Below are 17353 nucleotides of genomic sequence, written 5' to 3' on the forward strand. Positions count from 1 at the left end.
AAATAAACAAATAGACGAATAAACAAAAAAATTAATACATGGATAAATAAATAAACAAATGAATGAATAGACGAATAAACGAAAAAAATAAATGGATAAATAAATAAACAAATGAATGAAAGAATGAATGAAAGAATAAATAAATAAACATGTGAATGAATGAATGAATGAATGGATGAAATAATACATAAATAAACACATGAATGAATGAATAAATAAATACAAATGAATGAATGAATGAATAGACGAATAAACGAAAAAAATAAATTAATGGATAAATAAACAAATGAATGAAAGAATGAATGAAAGAATAAATAAATAAATAAACATGTGAATGAATGAATGAATGGATGAAAGAATACATAAATAAACAAACACATAAATGAATGAATAAATACAAATGAATGAATACATAAACATACACATGAATGAATGAATGAATATATAAACACAAACACGTGAATGAATGAATGAAAAAAGTACATAAATAAATAAACAAACAAACCAACAAACACACAAATGAATGAATGAATGAATAAACAAACAAATAAATAAATACAAATGGATAAATAAATAAATAAACATGAATGAATAAAATAAATAAACTACACGTGAATGAATGAATGAATGAAAAAATAAATGAATATACATAAACACTAACACGTGAATGAATGAATGAATGAATGAATGAAAAAAGTACATACATAAATAAACAAACAATCACAAATGAATGAATAAATAAATCCATAAACACAAATGAATGAATGAATAAATAAATAAATAAATAAATAAATAAATAAATAAACGCGAATGAATGAATAAAGGAATATACTAATATATGAATAAATATATAAATGGATAAATTAACAAATAAATAAACACAAATGCATGAATGAATGAATAAATACGCAAATAAATAAAAATAAATAAATGCATAAACAGATGGATGAATGAATGAATAAATAAACAAACATAAATGAATGAATGAATTAATGAATAAAAGAATAGACAACTAAACAAATAAATAAATTGATAAATAAATAAATAAATAAATAAATAAATAAATAAATAAAAATGAACGAATGAATAAATACATGAAAAAAATAAAAAAATAAATAGATAAATAAATACCAGTAAATTAAAAATAATGCAACAGGGTGGGACTTAGCTGTATTTATTTTACATATTTTACACGGGTGGTTAAAAATAACTACTTTCCTCTATCAAAGAAAAATTAGTTATTCATTAGCAATAATAATAATAATAATAATACATTTAATTTATAGGCGCCTTTCATTAACTCATTCACTGCCAGACGTGCAAAAATGTGTGCACTCCGGTGCCAGGGTTTTTGTCATTCTCACTTGTATTCCAGGACCCACACAATATTGAGTACATAAACATTCCATACAGCGTTAGAAACCTTTGACTCTCTTCTTTCATTGGAAAAAAAAAGTTAATTCCTAAATGAGATGGGTCTGGAGTTATATGAGTTTAAAAATACAATACATATTGGATTATATAGCGCTTGAACAACAACTGAAGCTGGAACAAAGCGCTAACATGGAAAAAAGGGAAATGCTGCACCCTTGTGGAAAAAAAATTAACAGAGGCCATGGCCAGCGCTTTATCAGCACCAAAACATGAAAAAAAAAAAAAAAACGCAAAAATTCGACAATGGCGCTTGACGTCTCAAATAAATTTGACACCATATCCGCTTTCACACCGCGGCAGTCGGGAGTTTGCCATTTTTTCCCTGTGGGTTTTCTTTGGGGTATTCCGGTTTCCTCCCACATTCTAAAAAAACATGCACTATAAGATAGAAAAGGTGGAAGAAGTTTTGGGGATAAATTGTGGAAATCCAACATTTGAAGACGGCAAGTGGTAGCACGCGCTGGTTCGTTGTGTACAGGTGCGCCACTATTTATTCCTTTGGCAGTCACTTCAGTCTCCATGGCGACACGCAATAAAGCCATTCTGCTGCCACTCAATTAGAAAAGAAAAAAAAACACGACATAAAAAGTACAACTAAATAAAAGTCTCTTGAAGATGGATGAAAAAGAAGAAGAAGAAGAAGCCGGATGATGAAGGAGCAGATGAAGAGGTACAGTGATACCTTGGCTTACGAACTTCATTGGTTCACAGACAGAGTGTGTAAGGTGAAAAGTGTCTCCCAAAAAATAATTTCCCATAGGAAACCATCTAAATGAGAATAATCCGTTCCCAGGTCCCTATAAAAACATCATTTTCTACTTTCTAATCCTTACAACTACGCAAAATATACCTTCTTTTATGTATAATAAATGTGATGTGGTATGATAATGAAATAAATAAACTGTACAGTATAATAAAGTCGTTTTATTTATCTTTGTGATGGTCGTAGATGGCTTGATGGAATGGAGTTCGTCAGCATGAAACACTTGATGAGGAACGTAACCTTTTTCTTTCACCATCTTGAGGAACGATTCCTTGTAGGTGCTTTCTCTGCTATAATTTTACCTTGTTCCTCATCAACTGTGTTCTGTTGAGCTGGGTTGATAGCTTTTTTGCATCAGAATCAGAATACCTTTATTCGTCCCGCAATGATGAATCAAGTGTACAGATGGCTTGTGCGGGTTATTTGTGGAGCCTGATTGATGGGAATTTTAACCTTGCAGTCTACACTCTGCCTTTGAACGATCAAAGTTGAAACGAGTCCAAATTTCACTGTTTTCAATCCATTTTGTCACTCTGTCTCTGTCTGTCTCTTTCATGTTTACACCACCTCCCCTCACTGCGGCGTTCTTGACCAATCATGTGGCTTTAACCGACGACTGGGGGCGGGGAATAGAGGACGAAAAAAGAAGAAAAAAAAACAAATAATGCGATGGTGAATTGTTGTGTGTTGCACCAAGACGACTATTTGATACTAGTTGAGACAAATTCCCAGCAGACAAATCAGCCCATTTCCAACGGAGCTTGGGCGCCATCTTGTGCATTTTCTGGGGTGCTACATTGGAGTCCAGACGGCTCAAATTGATACGGAGGGACTTCTTGAATCGATTGCAAACTTTTATGCTTTCCTCTTCAGAACTATTTGAATCATATTCATAACTGGATGAATAACAAGAAAGCATCTTCTCCCAATCTGAAGCCATTGTTTTGATTCTGGAGCGAGGCAGTGTGTGACCAATAGTGATGTCACGAACAAGGGGGCGGGACCTTCTGAAACTCGGCATCTCCGGGATCATTTTGAAGTAGTTTTGGGACACTCTCACTCATTTTTGTTGGTGTTTTGCATTGGAATAAAAATATCAGCCTGCGTGTTTTGTGTATTTTAGATGCTCTAAAACGTTTTTCCGATGTCAGTTAGGAAACAAAAAAATGGTGTCGGTTGTCCTTTAATGGAGGAGCCAAATGAAGTTGCTTGAGCATCGGAGGAGAATGTCTCAACAAACAATAAAAAAACATGTGAAAAGAAGATTTATGGAGAACAATTTGCATTAAAATATGAACTAAATCTGAAGTGGTGGTTCAAGTTTGGAGTTATCTTTTTTTTGGTGTAAAATATTGATCCGAGCTTTGTGTCAAAACAAAGGAAAACACACAATTATTTTGTTTTGCTGTTGTTGTTTTGATTTCAAGATGGCGCCGTTAGAGTGGCTGACTTTACAGCAGTTTCTTTATTTTGTTTCTCAATTTTTTCCTTTTCTCTTCCTTTCATAACTTTGTTGCTGTAAAGTGTACATTTATCCACTGCTAGATTAATGAAGGCTAATTATTGTTTTTTTTTTATTTTTTGGGGGGGGAGGTCGTGCCAGTGATATGTAGCAATTAGCATTGCTAGCTCGTTTCACACTAACGGGTTAGCATGTGGCTATCACAAACCATCTTTCATAATTAGATGATGGGGGCTTGCTTGCTTGACAGTAACTAGTTAGCATGTGGTTATCTCAAACCATCTTTCGTAATTACATAGTAAAGGGGGGTTGGGTGGATAATAAGCTCACCTTGTTGTTGTACTTCAGTCTTGTTTGTTTGGTTCCTTCCATAAAAGATCGCCAGACATGTTAAATGTTGTCCTTTCACGTCGTGATTTGCTAGCACAGGTGGCTCGGAAGGGACCAAATAGTTTTATGCTAATTGTAGGGGTGTCCTGGCTACGTCTGGTCGAGCTGTTGATGTTTTGACAAAAATTCCAGATCAAATAAAAACGGATTATTAAAGATAAGCACGCTTGGAAATATGGTTGATATTTATAGCTCAACATTACACGTGTCTTTGTCGTCCTAAGTCCTTGAAATAAAGGTTTGTCTCACCCCCTCCACCCTGTCATTTGCCAGCGTTGGAATAGTCCGATTGAGCGTTGTCCACTTTTAAGACGGATTTGTTCCGCTAAATAAATGTTAAAAGGTAGCAGTTTATTCCAATGAAACAAACAAAAAACTATAACTTTAAGTAACCCTGAAAATGTTATTTAATTGTTTTTTTTTTTTTTTTTTTGGTGGAATCGCAAGATGCTTCCATTCAGAAATGGCTGCAGGCACTTTGCATTGGGAAACGTTTTGTTGTTGGGAGAAGAACTGTTATTAGTTTGTGAATAATTTTATTCATATTCTAATTAAACCCCAGGAAACAACAAAAGAGATTAAAATGCACTTGTTTGTGCAAGTGTAACCTTGCAGTCGGGGAGACAACCGAGCATCTCATCTTTTCGTTTTTCGATGTCACCGACTCCTGCAAATGAGGCCAAGTTTAGCCTGAAGCGGTCGGCTGACGAGTGGCCGCAGGCTATTCGGCCCAGTGATGACATGTGGGCGCCCGCCGCCCTTCCTCTTCATGTCGCCTTTCGAGTATCCTGATGATGATGATGATGACGTTTTGTTTCGTCGCGTTTGATCTCAGCAGGCGCCAATTAGGAGTTTGGGACAAATTATGGCCACGCGTGAGACTGTGCATCGGTGGCGGGGCGCACAAAACTCTTATTTGTGTCCACAATTTGTCAAATACGCTCAGTAGAAGTCATTCCAAGTGATTTTACACAACTTGTCCGCTGGTGTCGCTTGTCTTTGAAATCCTAATTTTAAATGACTTTTTTTTTTTTCTTGAAAATGTACTCCGCCTCGTGTCCCTTCGATCTTGAAAGGCCTAATTTGAAAGTGTAATCCCGCGTTGAAGCATATTTTCTCAAGGGCAGTGGGAGTGTTTGACTAAACAGCAAAGTGTCATTCATGCTATCCAAAGAATGTCTCCTTGAAATGCAAATGGAGGCACTCGGGGGGGCTTACTGGACATTAGCAACCTTTAAATATCCATCCATCAATTTATTCATCCATTCATCCATCATATTATTCATCCTTCCATCGATCCATTTATCCACCCTTGCATCCATCTGTCAATTTATCCATCCACCAATTTATTCATCAATTCATCCATCAACGTATTCATCCATCCATCAATGTATTTATCCATTCATCCACTCATTTGTCAATGTATTCATCCATTCATATTTTTGAGCCACTCATCGTCACTTAGGGTCAGCTGTTTTCGGTGGGTAGTCAGGGGAGACCCTGAACCGGTTGCCAGCCAATTGCAGGGCTCACAGTAACAAACATCAATCCAGGCTCACAGTCACACCTCAGGACAATTTAAAGTGTTCAATCAACATTGCCATGCATGGTTTTTAGAACGTGGGAGGAAATGGAAATACCCAAAGAAAAGCCACCCGGACCCGCAATAAACATGCAAACTTCACACAGAACCGGAATCGAACGCACGACCTCCGCACTGTGAGGCGACCTGACGAGTCACTTTGAAGTGCCAGTGGATGTGAACATGAGCAAGTCGCGGCGGACGCGAAGGAAACCCGAGTCGTCACGAGTGAGACGCGGCGGCGGCGGCGTTTTGCACGACGCCGGTGAACAGATGGGCCGCTGCAAGGCAGGCCAGGGTGACATCTTGTCGTCTTTGCGCTGCTTACATAATAGTGAGGGGAATTCCGGCTCTTTTCAGAGAGCCGGTTCTTTTGGCTCGGCTCACTAAAAAGATCCGGCTCTTATGGCGCCCAAATGGCTCCTCGGGTTGTTGTTTTTGTTGTTGCTTAATAATAATATACATAATAATAATAAATTTCATTTATAAGCGCCTTTCAAAACTCTCAAGGACACTTTACACTCACAGGATAGTTTTTTCTGCGGGTGAGCAGCGGCAGCCACACGTGCCAGTGTTCACTCAACCCGGAAATAACTCAAATAGATAGAAAGCTAGCCAGCTAGCTAATAGATACAGTAATAATAATAATACATTTCATAAGCGCCTTTCAAAAATTTCCTAGACACTTTACAGTCACAGGATATATTTTCTGCGGGTGAGCAGTGACAGCCACACGCGGCAGCGTTCACTCAAATATTATTATTATTATTATTATATTATTATTATTTACAGTCACAAGATCCAAAAATCATATAAAATTATGTGAAAAATGAATTACTCATGTAAAGAAAATACACTATATCAAATATGTTTTATTGATATGGCTTGATTTATATGTGCACAGTTAGCGGATGCTAACTTTGACTTTCCCTGTGGTTACTCTGGTCTGATGATCAGCTGTCATTAATTTGCTTTTCATATTAATAATGCTATCAGACCAACGAGTAAAAAATAACATAATTGAATGATAATAACAGAATAAAGGAAGCGGCTCTCTTTGTTCACTTCAGCGATCCGGCTGTAAGACCCGGCTCGTTTGCGAACGACACATCACAACTCTCGTTTGTATGCCAAGGTCAAATTTTCATCAATGTAACGTTCGTAAACCGAAAAGTTCGTAAGCCAAGGGCTTCGTAAACCGAGGTTTCACCGTAGTGGGATTGGCAGCCCTACGGGACTGGCGACTAATTAGAGCGACAATAAGATGGCCCTTTATTTATTTATTTATTTTGTTGTGTTTTTGTTCCACCCGAGGGCTTGTTAGGCGGCGTACAGGTGCTCCACCGTTCCCGTGCCGCCGCAGGATATCATTGGCCGTGTCTGCTCTCCCCTTGAAACAAGCTTGCGTCTAATGAAAGGCTTCCTGGACATAATGAGCTCCGTGGCCATCTTTCAAAAACAACGAAGATAGGGCGGCGGCGGCGGCGGCGGTCCTCGGCGGCCGCGTGGCCTAAACATTTTGTCCATATTAAAGTGACCCAAGGGCATTTTGTGGCTTCTTACTGGCGGGAAATAACTCGTTTTATTTTTAGTGTTACTGCGCATTTCAATTATTGACGCTCTATTTACTTTTTATTTGCTTCTGTTAGCTTCCGGGACCTTTATGTATGTATTTGTTGGCCATCATTTATTTGCCAATCTGAGGAGTTTTTATGTCTATCTATTTACGTATCTATCTATCTATCTATCTATCTATCTATCTATCTATCTATCTATCTATCTATCTATCTATCTATCTATCTATCTATCTATCTATCTACCTACCTGCCTACCTACCTATCTATCTATCTATCTATCTATCTATCTATCTATCTATCTATCTATCTATCTATCTATCTATCTATCTATCTATCTATCTACCTACCTATCTATGTATCTACCTATCTATCTATCTATCTACCTACCTACCTATCTACCTATCTATGTATCTACCTATCTATCTACCTACCTACCTACCTATCTACCTATCTATCTACGTATATATCTGCGGATCTATCTACCTACCTATCTACCTACATATCTACCTTTCTACATATCTAACTACCTACCGATCTATCTACGTATCTACCTACCTATCTACCTATATATCTATCTACCTACCTACCTATCTGCCTACCTATCTACATATCTACCTACCTATCTATCTTTGCCTGTTGTACAGCCGCCCCCATTTCAAGTTCAGATCACTCCAGACCCATAAAACTTTGGAATTAACTCTTTTATTGTCCTGATGAAAGAAGAGAGTCTAAGGTTTCTTACGCTGCATTGAATGTTTATGTCGTCCAAAAACTCAATCCTGTGAATTTGAGTGAAAATGACGAAAACCCTGGCACTGCAGTGGACACATTTTTTTGCACGCCGTTTGGCAGTGAATGAGTTCGATTCTGTTGTACAAGAGATGAACCGCGAGAAAATAAATCGTTGGCCGGGAAATAAATGGTGATTCGCTAACATGCACGGGGACTCGCTATTGTCCTTTGTGACTTTTGAAATCACCCGAGTGTGTGACTGGCCGGGAAACAGGAAATCATCCGCTGAGTCTCGCTAACATGCATTGTGTCTCACTAATGGCCAGTGTGAGTTAGCGAGTCGTATTGGATGAGTCCCAGTTCAACTGAGAGAGTGACGCATATATATATATATCTCCCTACTGTCCAGACGTGACGACAATGAAGGGAGTAAAAGAAGCTATTTTCATAAAACAGCAAAACCCTCCACTAAATCGCCATGGTGAGGTGAGGTTCAATTTAGATCATTCGTACAATAGACTGCTAAGGCAACATAGGCTTAGCTATGCTGATGAGGTGATACCAGGGCAAATTGGGCAATCAGGCCTGTCGTCAGTCAGGACAATAGAAGCAATCAGTGGAGCCGCAGGGAGTAGTCCTCTGCTCCCCCCCCCCCCCCCCTCTCTGAGAGCAGCGACCTATCATAGTAGAGTCTAGCACCGCAACGTCTGGACAGTTGAAACTGCCAGTAAGACTTTTGTTTGCTGACGAAGCTTCTTGGATAAGAAGCGAAACGTCCGACACCTTGAAAGAAGTACAGATGACGGCTGAAGAAACCTTTTCATCGATGGATGGACCACTCCTGTACGACTGAGAGCCTACACAGACGCATCTTATATGTTCTCAGAATATCCCAATAAGATGATCCTTCCGTTTGAGGTGAGTTAAGAGCGCATTTGTTCCAATAAAAGAGGCTAACTTGCGCTGCTCTGCGGAGATTTTGTTGAAGTGGCTCACAGGCAATATGAACAAAATTGTTCAATTGCTTGATTTTCTCTCTTGACGTTTAGGTTCTGTTATTGATCCTTTTGTAAAAAATATGAACCTGTACCTGTAAAACATGAAGCCATAAAACTGCCTTTTTGCCACTCATATTGCATTTTACACAAAATAAATGACTCAATAACTAAATAAATAACTAAACAAATAACTAAATAGATAGATAGCTATCTAGACAGATGGCTAGCTAGAGAGATACAGACAGCTAGCTCGACAGATAGCTAGCGAAACAGATAGCTAGATAGACATATAGCTGGCTAAACAGATAGCTAGCTAGACAGACATCTAGCCAGACAGATAGCTAGTTAGACAGATAGCTAGCAAGACAGATATACAGATAGCTAGCTCGACAGATATCTATCTATCTATCTATCTATCTATCTATCTATCTATCTATCTATCTATCTATCTATCTATCTATCTATCTATCTATCTTTTTCCAAACTTCTTAGCCTTCTTATCCCTTTAGCCAGCATGCAGCACACCACAAACATTTATTATTATGATGATGATGATTATGATACTATATACACTGTCTGGTGTGTGTGTTCAACAGCAACTTTTGGAATATTAAGCGTTGGCAACACATGTACAACAACTCCAAGCGCTCTGCCGTCCGTCTGTTTTCCTCCACGTCAAGCACCACTTCAATTTGTCGCCGGTACTTACCATGCAGGGCTTCTCGTCATTCCGTGACAGTCCATCTGTTGCTTGACACCTTCACCAAGCAGATCGCCTTCTTCATAGTTTGGTCGCTAGCTAGTTTGGTCGCTGGCAAGTGTGGTCGCTAGCTAGTTCGGTCGCTGGCTAGTTCAGTCGCTGGCTAGTTCGGTTGCTGGCTAGTGTGGTCGCTAGCTAGTTCGGTCGTTGGCTAGTTTGGTCGTTGGCTAGTTCGGTCGCTAGCTAGTGTAGTCGCTAGCTAGTTCGGTCGCTAGCTAGTTCGGTCGCTAGCTAGTGTGGTCACTAGCTAGTTCGGTCGCTGGCTAGTTCGGCGCTAGCTAGTTCGGTCGCTAGCTAGTGTGGTCGGTAGCTAGTTCGGTCGCTGGCTAGTTCGGTCGCTGGCTAGTTCGGTTGCTGGCTAGTGTGGTCGCTAGCTAGTTCGGTCATGGGCTAGTTTGGTCGTTGGCTAGTTCGGTCGCTAGCTAGTGTAGTCGCTAGCTAGTTCAGTCGCGGGCTAGTTCGGTCGCTACCTAGTGTAGTCACTAGCTAGTTCGGTCGCTAGCTAGTTCGGTCGCTAGCTAGTTCGGTCACTAGCTAGTTCGGTCGCTGTTACCTATCTTCTCGCTAACTATTGGATATCTTTTTGCATGCTATTCGCTAGCCATTAGCTATCTTTTCGCTAGCTATGAGCTATCTTTTCGCTTGCTATTAGATATCTTTTTGCTTGCTATTAGCTATCTATTTGCTAGCCATTAGCTATCTTTTCGCTAGCTATGAGCTATCTTTTCGCTTGCAAGCTAGCTTGCTTTCTATTTGAGTTACTTCCGGGTTGAGTGAATGCTGGCGCGTGTGGCTGCCGCTGCTCACCCACAGGAAAAAAACGTATCCTGCAACTGTAAAGTGACCTTGAGAGTTTTGAAAGGTGCTTAGAAATAAAATGTATTATTATTATTATTATTATTATTATTATTATTATTATTATTATTATTATTCATGCACACCATGTTGTTCCCACGAGTGATGTGTCATTTGCGAACGAGCCGGTTATTAGAGCCGGATCTCTGAGGTGAACTAATAAGGAGCCGGAAATGGGAGCCGACTTGTTTTCTTTTTAATTGTAGATGACAAAGGATTCATAAATTATACTTCTGCTCTCAACCCAATCTATGCAATTCCAAGCAGGAAATATCCAAATTGTTGGACTATTAAAAGCTTCTGATTCTGATTCTGAAAACACTTACATATAAATCTAGCCATATAAATAAACATACAGTAAAGTCTCGTTATATCGATATTCAAGGGAGTCCGAAAAAATATCGATATAACCAGGACTATCGATATATCCGATATCGATATAACGAGACTTTACTGTATTTGATATAGTGTCTTTTTTTTACATTGGTAATTCGTTTTTCCACATCATTTTACATGATTTTTGGTATTAATTTGAGCAACAAAAAATTGAGGAGCCACACGGGAGCCAAAAGAGCCGGATCTTTTTAGTGAGCCGAGTTAAAAAAAAAACGCCCACTGAAAGGAGGAGGAAGATCTTAGTCCTTGCACCCCCCCCCCCCCCCGCCCCCGCCAACCCCTTTTTCGTCTTGATGGGAGGGGGTTTGTTTGTGTTCCAGGAGCGGAGATAGAATTCCAACCGGGGTATTTGATAACTGGCAGGGTGGAAGCGTTAATGGCCTGACTCTTATTCTTGGCGTTCAGCTGACTATTCCGTCTTTAGGCATTTGGTAATGGCTGTCCTCTGAGCTGACTAGGCGAGCGGGGGGGCAACCTGAACCCCCTATTTAACCATTCACACTCACAATAATAATAATAATAATAATAATAATAATAATAATAATAATAAAATGAATACATTTCATTTGCAAGCGCCTTGAAAAAACTCCTAAGGTCACTTTAGCCAGCTAGTGAGCTAGATAGCTACTAGATAGGATTGAGATAACCTAGCTAGGTAGCCAGCTAGATAGCCAATAGATAACTAATAGATAGCAAATAGATAAGTAGACAGTTAGCAAGCTAGATAACTAATAGATAGCCAGCTAGATAGCTAATAGATAGCAAATAGCTAACTAACTAGGTAGCCAGCTAGCTAGCCAATATATAGCAAATAGATAAATAGCTAGGTAGCCAGCTAGATAGCCAGCTCAATAGCCAATAGATAACTAATAGATCACAAATAGATAGGTAGACAGCTAGCAAGCTAGATAGCTAGTGCCTTTCAAAACTCTCAAGGTCACTGTACAGTCACTGGATCAGTTTTTCTGTAGGTGAGCAGCGGCAGCCAGACACGCTGGGGTCCACTAAACCCGGAAGTAACTCAAATAGATACAAAGCTAGATAGCTAGCTAATACATAGGTAATAGCTAGCTAGCTAGCCAGCTAGATAGCTAATAGATAGCAAATAGATAGCTAGCTAGGTAGGCAGCTAGATAGCCAATAGATAGCTAATAGATAGCAAATAGGTAAGTAGACAGTTAGCAAGCTAGATAGCTAATAAATAGCCAGCTAGATAGCTAATAGATAGCAAATAGTTAACTAGCCAGAGTTAGCTCAAACAAAGAGAAAGAGAAAAAGAGCTTTTTTTTTTAATTGTCATCCACAAACAAACGTTACAAAGTATGAGTGCAAATCAGCCGGTGGAAGAAAGAAGAAGAAGAAGAAGAAGAAGAAGAAGAAGAAGAAGAAGAAGAAGAAGAAGAAGAAGAAGAAGAAGAAGAAGAAGAAGAAGAAGGCATCCTTCACATTCACAATTCGTATAAAGCATATACCGGATACTTGATACCGTTTTTTTTTTAGGGGGGGGGGGGGGGGTACCATTATGCTGAATTATCTGTGTACAAGCAATCACACAAAAAGACATCCAAGAAGGAAAATAATGGCAAGCAAAGAAATGCAAAAACAACAACAACGACACTTTCTTTCGACATTCAAAAGTAGAGTCAGAGAAAACAAATTAAAAAAATTACCGCGCTAACGCTAATTAATCGTTCTATTATCAATAATCATACTCATCCGGCAAAACGGGTCGACATAACTGTTCTGTACACTTGGCACTAATATGACAATTTTGAAGATATGGCCACTCAACGCTGCTTTGCATTTGATTGCCCTTTTGCACGTCTTACAAAGTGGAGGATTACAAACAGTGGAAACCTGACAATCAGGTCAAAAGATGACACACGCATACACTATTATACTTTATTTCATTTACATTTTTCACAAATTTGAAGAAAAAAAATAGATGGATGGATAGATAGATAGTCTATATATGTTTTTAAATGTAAATTAAATAAAAAACGTATAATAGTGTGTTTTTTTATTTCGTTTACATATTTTAAAATTAGAAGAAAAAAAAGGTTTTTTTTCAAATTTTTAAATTTTTGTTTCCATTTTTTTTAAATTTGAAAAAAATATATAATTTCAAATTTTTGAAAATTGTACATGAAATAAAAAAGTATAATAGTGTATGTTTTGTATTTTGTTTGCATTTTTCAAAAATTAGAAAAAAACATCTATTTTTTTTCAAATTTTTGAAAAGTATAAATGAAATAAAAATGTATAATAGTGTATGTTTTGTTAGTTTGTTTACATTTTTTAAATATTTAAAAAAAATATCTATATAGATATTTGTTTTCATATTTTTGAAAATTATAAATGAAATAAAAAAGCATAATAACGTATGTTTTTTTATTTTGTTTACATTTTTCAAAAAAGCCCCAAAAAAACCCTGCAAATTATTGATGGTGATTTATAATTGAAAAAAATAAATAAGTGTACTGTTGCTAATTTTTGAACAATGCAAACGAAATAAGAAATATACAGCCCCCCCCCCCCAAAAAAAATAAGAAACATTTTTGTTGGGGGGGGGGGTGTCTTTGAGGGGGGTGTTCAATCTTTCTTGAGCTGTCAATCTTATTATACAAAGGTAACCGGTGTCGTCCGCTTTAAGTCAAAACTTGACATTAAAAACAGCAGCAGCAAAATTGCTTTGATTCTGTTTTTCTTTTTTGCAACAATTTCAATTGACATCATGCGATTGTCTGGTTTATTATTATTATTTTTTTTGGGGGGGGCAGGAAGCAATCCTTAGCTCTGGTGGGACGCTTGTCAATCAAAAGAGTCACCATGATGGTTGAATAGGCAGTTTGACTGACATTTTGTGCAAATTGTGCATAAAAATAATTTTAGTGACCCCAAATTTTTTTGGGGGGAGGGGAGATGATTGTACAGTACAGGGAAGAAAATAATCTAGAAATAAACATACTTTTTGTTTTTTGATAAGAATCGGAAATTTTGGGGAGGTCAAAAACACCATTTTTAATTCAAATGTGTGACTGCTTTGAGAGAAAAAACATAATTGTGACTTTTTGTGCCGTTTTATTTCTCTCTTAGTCTGTCTCATATCCTCTGAACTGAATCCAAATGACGATACAGTGATATCTTGGTTTACGAACCGCTTGGCTTACGAACTTTTCGGTTTACGAACGTTACATTGATGAAAATTTTACCTTGGCATACAAACTATTTTTCGGGATACACACGGAGCTGCCACAATGAGTGATGTGTCGTTCACGAACAAGCCCGTTCTCCTAACAAGAAAATGGCAGCCGACTGTTTTTGTCCTCTATTCCCCGCCCCCAGTCTTCGGTTAAAGCCACGTGATTGGTCAAGAACGAAACATTGGGGGCGGGGGTTTAAACATTAAAGAGACAGGCAGACGACAGAGTGAGAAAATGGATAGAAAACACTGACATTTGGACTCGTTTCAACTTTGACAGTTCAAAGGCAGAGTGTAGACTGCAAGGTTAAAATATCCCCTCAATCAGGCTCCACAAATAACCCGCACAAGCCATCTGTACACATGATGCAAAAAGCTAAACAGAACATAATTGATGAGGAACAAGGTAAAATGATGGCAGAGAAAGCACCTCAAAGGGATCATTCCTCAAGATGGTGAAAGAAGACGGCTCCATTCCTCATCAAGTGTTTAATGCTGATGAAAGCGGACACTCCATTCCATCAAGCCATCAACGACCATCACAAAGGTCAATAAAACGACTATTATACATTACAGTTTATTTCTTTAATTATAATACCATATCACATTTATTATACATAAAATAAGGTCTATTTTGTGTAGTTTTAAGGCTGAGAAAATTTGAAAGTAGAAAATTATGGGGACCTGCGAACGGATTATTCTCATTTTAATGGTTTCCTATGGGAAATAAATTTTTGGGATACACACTTTTCGCCTTACACACTCTGTCTGGGAACCAATTAAGTTCGTAAGCCAAGGTATCACTGTATTTTGATTTCCCTATACCCTGAACGCATCTTGAAAAAAAATTAAATCAATAAAATCAGGGCGTATCAACTGTTACATTTGAACGCCCGCGTAGAAAACGTGTTGACATTCATGCGGTATGGCGCCGATAACTAAAAACATTCATAAAAAAAATCATAATAATCCAATGGCCATTAAAGCTCAAGCGCGGACGGGCAAACGGGCGAGCCCCAAGTCGCCCCAAAAAGGGATGCTGGCCACACACTCACACGTATGCAACAGTCACATTCGTTGATTGCCCACAAAGGACAATGAAAATGTTTTTTTTGTTGTTATCTTTGTGGTGCGCTCATTTGACGTACTCTGCCGATTTCCAGAAGTGTCCCGGATGCGAAAGGCGGCGGTTGCGTTTGGGCAGTTTCTCCAGCAGTTCCACCAGCTTGGAGAAGCTGGGACGCTCGTCCTGTTCCAAGGCCCAGCACAGCAGCAAAATGTCCTAATGTACGCAAAACACACACACACACACACACACACACACACACACACACACAAAATAGTAAATAATAAAGGGGTTTGGCGGTTAGGGTTTCAAGTCAGGATTGGATTTTCAAAATAAGGTCAGGGTTTCAAAATATTAGGGGCGATAGGGTTCTGCTTGTCTCATTATCGTCAGATCCAATTTTTGGAAATGATCAATACTGGATACAGCGCACAGGTTCTACGATTGGTTCGTGACTCAGTTAAGACTTAGTGGTGAGTTGTTTATGATCCAGTCGTGAATGCGGGTTGATGGGTTTAGTGACTCAGCAGTGACAGATTCATGATTTCGTCATGTGTTTGCGATGACTTGAGAGTGAATCTGGAGTGACTCGTTCATTTTACAGTACTGACTCAAGCTTGGCTTGGTGGCGAGTCAATCAGGACTGTCGGGACCCTATAGTGACTCGATAGTGACTCGCCCATTTCTCAGTCGTGACTCCATGAAGACTTGGTTGTGAGTCAGTTATGAATCTGTAGTGACTCGCCCATTTCTGAGTTGTGACTCAATGAAGGCTTGGTGGTGAGTCAGTCACAACTCTCTAGTGACTCGATCGCGACTCGCGTAGTTCTGCGTCGTGACTCAATTAAGGCTTGCTGGTGAGTCAGTCATGACTCTGTAATGACTCGCCCATTCCTAAGTCGTGACTCAATCAAGACTTGGTGGTGAGTCAGTCGTTACCCTGTAGTGATTCGATAGTGACTCAGGAGTGATTCGCCCATTTCTCAGGAATGACCCAATCTTGGCTTGGGGGGCGATTCAGTCATGAGTCTATCGTGACTCAATCGCAACTCGCCCATTTATCAGGAGTGACTCAATTAAGCCTCGGTGGTCAGTCAGTCGTGACTCTGTAGTGACTCACCTATTTCACAGTCGGGACTCAATCAATGCTTGATGGTGAGTCAATAGTGACTCTGTAACGACTCGATAATGCCTCAGGAATGACTCGCCCATTTCTCAGTAGTGACTCAATCAAGGTTTGGTGTCGAGTCAATCAGGAATCTGTAATGACTCTGGAGTGACTCGATAGTGATTAGCCCATTTCTCAGTCGTGACTCAATTTTGGCTTAGTGGTGAATCAGTCGTGAGTCTTAAGCGACTCGTTCCTGACTCTGTTTGATTTATTTGTGATCTGATAGGGAATGGGTGGTGACAAGTTAGCGACTCAAAGTCATGACTCCATAGTGACTCGATCGCGACTCAGTCATGACACGGATTGCCCAAAGGGACAAAAAGGGGGGCCTCACCAAGATCTCCTTGCCCATACCGGCGTGGGCCAAGCTGGGCTTGACCCCGCTGCCGACCTGCCACACGATGACCTCCGCCGGCTGACTCTTGTAAGGCCACTCGCGGGCGTGCAGCTCAAACCAAATGGTGCTAAAATGGAAGGTAAACGGACGGGAGAGGTTCAGGTGTCCATCACGAGCAAAAGTTTCAAAAGCAGGACTTCAAACGGAGAGAGTCGGAAGGTTGGACAAAGGCGGAAGGTCCATCTGCGCTGCCACCTCCAGGTCACCCGCCGCCCCGCCTCCCCCCCGTCCCCGTGGCGCTATTGCATATTCATGAGCTCTTCACCCCACCCCAACCCACCCTCCCTGGACTATTTTTATCTCGCTCCAGTGTGACTTTCAAGAGTGGACGCAAGGGGCGAGGTAAGACCTGTTGGGTATGCTGATTCCAACAATATATATATATATATATATTCAGTAAAGTCTCGTTATATCGATATCGGATATATCGATAGTCCCGGTTATATCGATACTATTTCTATGCACGCACGGAGAAAATTACATGCAAACAGGGTCGGATATATCGATAGTCCCGGTTATATCGATATTTTTTCCGACTCCCTTGAATATCGATATAACGAGACTTTAC

General features: G+C 39.3%; 1 protein-coding gene across 2 annotated transcripts in view; it reads right to left on the minus strand.

The window, feature by feature from the left end:
* Positions 1–13513: 13513 nt before the first annotated feature.
* The window catches only part of ksr2 (kinase suppressor of ras 2), a 57523-nt gene continuing 53683 nt past the window's right edge, over positions 13514–17353 (minus strand). For both annotated transcript variants that reach the window (XM_088993414.1, XM_088993413.1), the window contains 2 exons: positions 16723–16852; positions 13514–15433 (listed from right to left, as the gene is read on the minus strand). In XM_088993414.1, coding sequence (XP_088849540.1) covers positions 15287–15433; positions 16723–16852 — 277 coding nt within the window. In that variant the 3' untranslated portion in view covers positions 13514–15286. The remainder of the gene's footprint in view (positions 15434–16722; positions 16853–17353) is intronic.

This window comes from Hippocampus bargibanti, linkage group LG04, assembly GCF_051943395.1.
Source record: "Hippocampus bargibanti isolate YZ-2025 linkage group LG04, ASM5194339v1, whole genome shotgun sequence".
Classification (NCBI taxonomy): Eukaryota; Metazoa; Chordata; class Actinopteri; order Syngnathiformes; family Syngnathidae; genus Hippocampus; species Hippocampus bargibanti.